The sequence below is a fragment of the Fulmarus glacialis genome, unplaced genomic scaffold (assembly GCF_000690835.1).
Source record: "Fulmarus glacialis isolate BGI_N327 unplaced genomic scaffold, ASM69083v1 scaffold18796, whole genome shotgun sequence".
NCBI lineage: Eukaryota > Metazoa > Chordata > Aves > Procellariiformes > Procellariidae > Fulmarus > Fulmarus glacialis.
In genome coordinates this window covers 3,330-4,668 of record NW_009216425.1, presented here as the reverse complement: position 1 = coordinate 4,668, position 1,339 = coordinate 3,330, and the positions used below count along the sequence as shown (strand labels likewise).

Here is a 1,339-nt window from a genome sequence, read left to right as displayed (position 1 = left end):
AGGCCGCCGCCCTTGGCCCTTCACCGGTTGCGTAAGGCGCGGCACTCACTTCCCCGGTGTCCCCTCCCACCCCCCTTTCCCCGGTCTTTTCCAGATGCCGGCTATGAGTTCGACATTTGCTTCACCTCGGTACAGAAACGGGCCATCCGTACCCTCTGGACCGTCCTGGATGCCATCGATCAGATGTGGTTACCCGTTATCCGAACCTGGCGCCTGAACGAGAGGCACTACGGGGCCCTCACCGGTTTGAACAAGGCTGAGACGGCAGCGAAGCATGGTGAGGCGCAGGTGAAGATCTGGAGGCGCTCGTACGACATCCCTCCACCTCCCATGCAGTCCGATCACCCCTTCTACAGCACCATCAGCAAGGTAAGACCCGTTGCTCTCCGTCTGCCTGGCCAGCAAGCTCCTAAAAGCTACCTTAGGTCCCTGCGACATGCACTGCTTCTTCCGCAAGGTCTCCTCTGCCTCTGTTGCAGCAGCCAGGACTGTCGTGCATGGTGCTGGTTGGCGTTGGGCTGAGCTTGTCCCGCTCCCTTCTTGGGGAGTTGAACCCCTGAGCGTTGTATGGACAGATTCAAAGCAGAAGGGACAATACCTCTGTTAATCATTAGTCCCATGACCTGTGCATGGATGTTTGCTCCGGTCTCTTTCCCCAGAGCAAGCGATGTGCAGCTTTCCCTAGGAGGGGCTCAGAGCCCTGACCGTAGCTGAGCTCGGCCTCAAACCTTAAAGGCACTTCCTTTCTTCCAAGCCTGGCTTTGCCTACATGTAGCAGGTCCCCAGGCAGAGAATTTGGGGTGGGGGGGTGAAGGCTCTGCTGCTGCCTTCCCACGCTGCGTTGGGCTGCTGCATGAGCGTGGCCGTTCCCCCAGGACCGTCGGTACGCTGACCTGACAGAGGACCAGCTGCCAACGTGCGAGAGCCTGAAGGACACCATCGCCCGGGCTCTGCCTTTCTGGAATGAGGAAATCGTTCCACAGATCAAAGAGGGAAAGCGAGTCCTTATTGCTGCCCACGGTAATAGCCTGCGTGGGATTGTCAAGCACCTGGAAGGTACGTCAGCCCTGCAGGGGTATTGGGGGGGTCTCCCCGCTGCCCCAGCTGGCACTGTGCAAGCAGGGCCATGAGTGACAGTGCCTCTGTCTTCTGGGGCCATTATGGAGCTGACCCTGCCCACCGGCATCCCTATCGTCTATGAGCTGGATAAGAACCTGAAACCTGTCAAGCCCATGCAGTTCCTGGGGGATGAGGAGACGGTGCGCAAGGCCATGGAGGCTGTCGCTGCTCAGGGCAAGGTCAAGAAGTGAGGGCGGGCAGCAGGCTAGCACGTAGTAGA

The 1,339-nt window shown here is 59.2% G+C and overlaps 1 protein-coding gene across 1 annotated transcript; it reads left to right on the top strand.

The window, feature by feature from the left end:
* Window positions 1–94: 94 nt before the first annotated feature.
* Window positions 95–1,310, top strand: PGAM1 (phosphoglycerate mutase 1 (brain); the record flags this gene model as incomplete). The annotated part of the gene is given in 3 exon segments (XM_009579307.1): window positions 95–369; window positions 876–1,056; window positions 1,123–1,310. Coding segments are annotated over 3 exon segments (644 nt in total), but the record flags the coding sequence as incomplete, so codon positions are not given.
* Window positions 1,311–1,339: the final 29 nt, after the last annotated feature.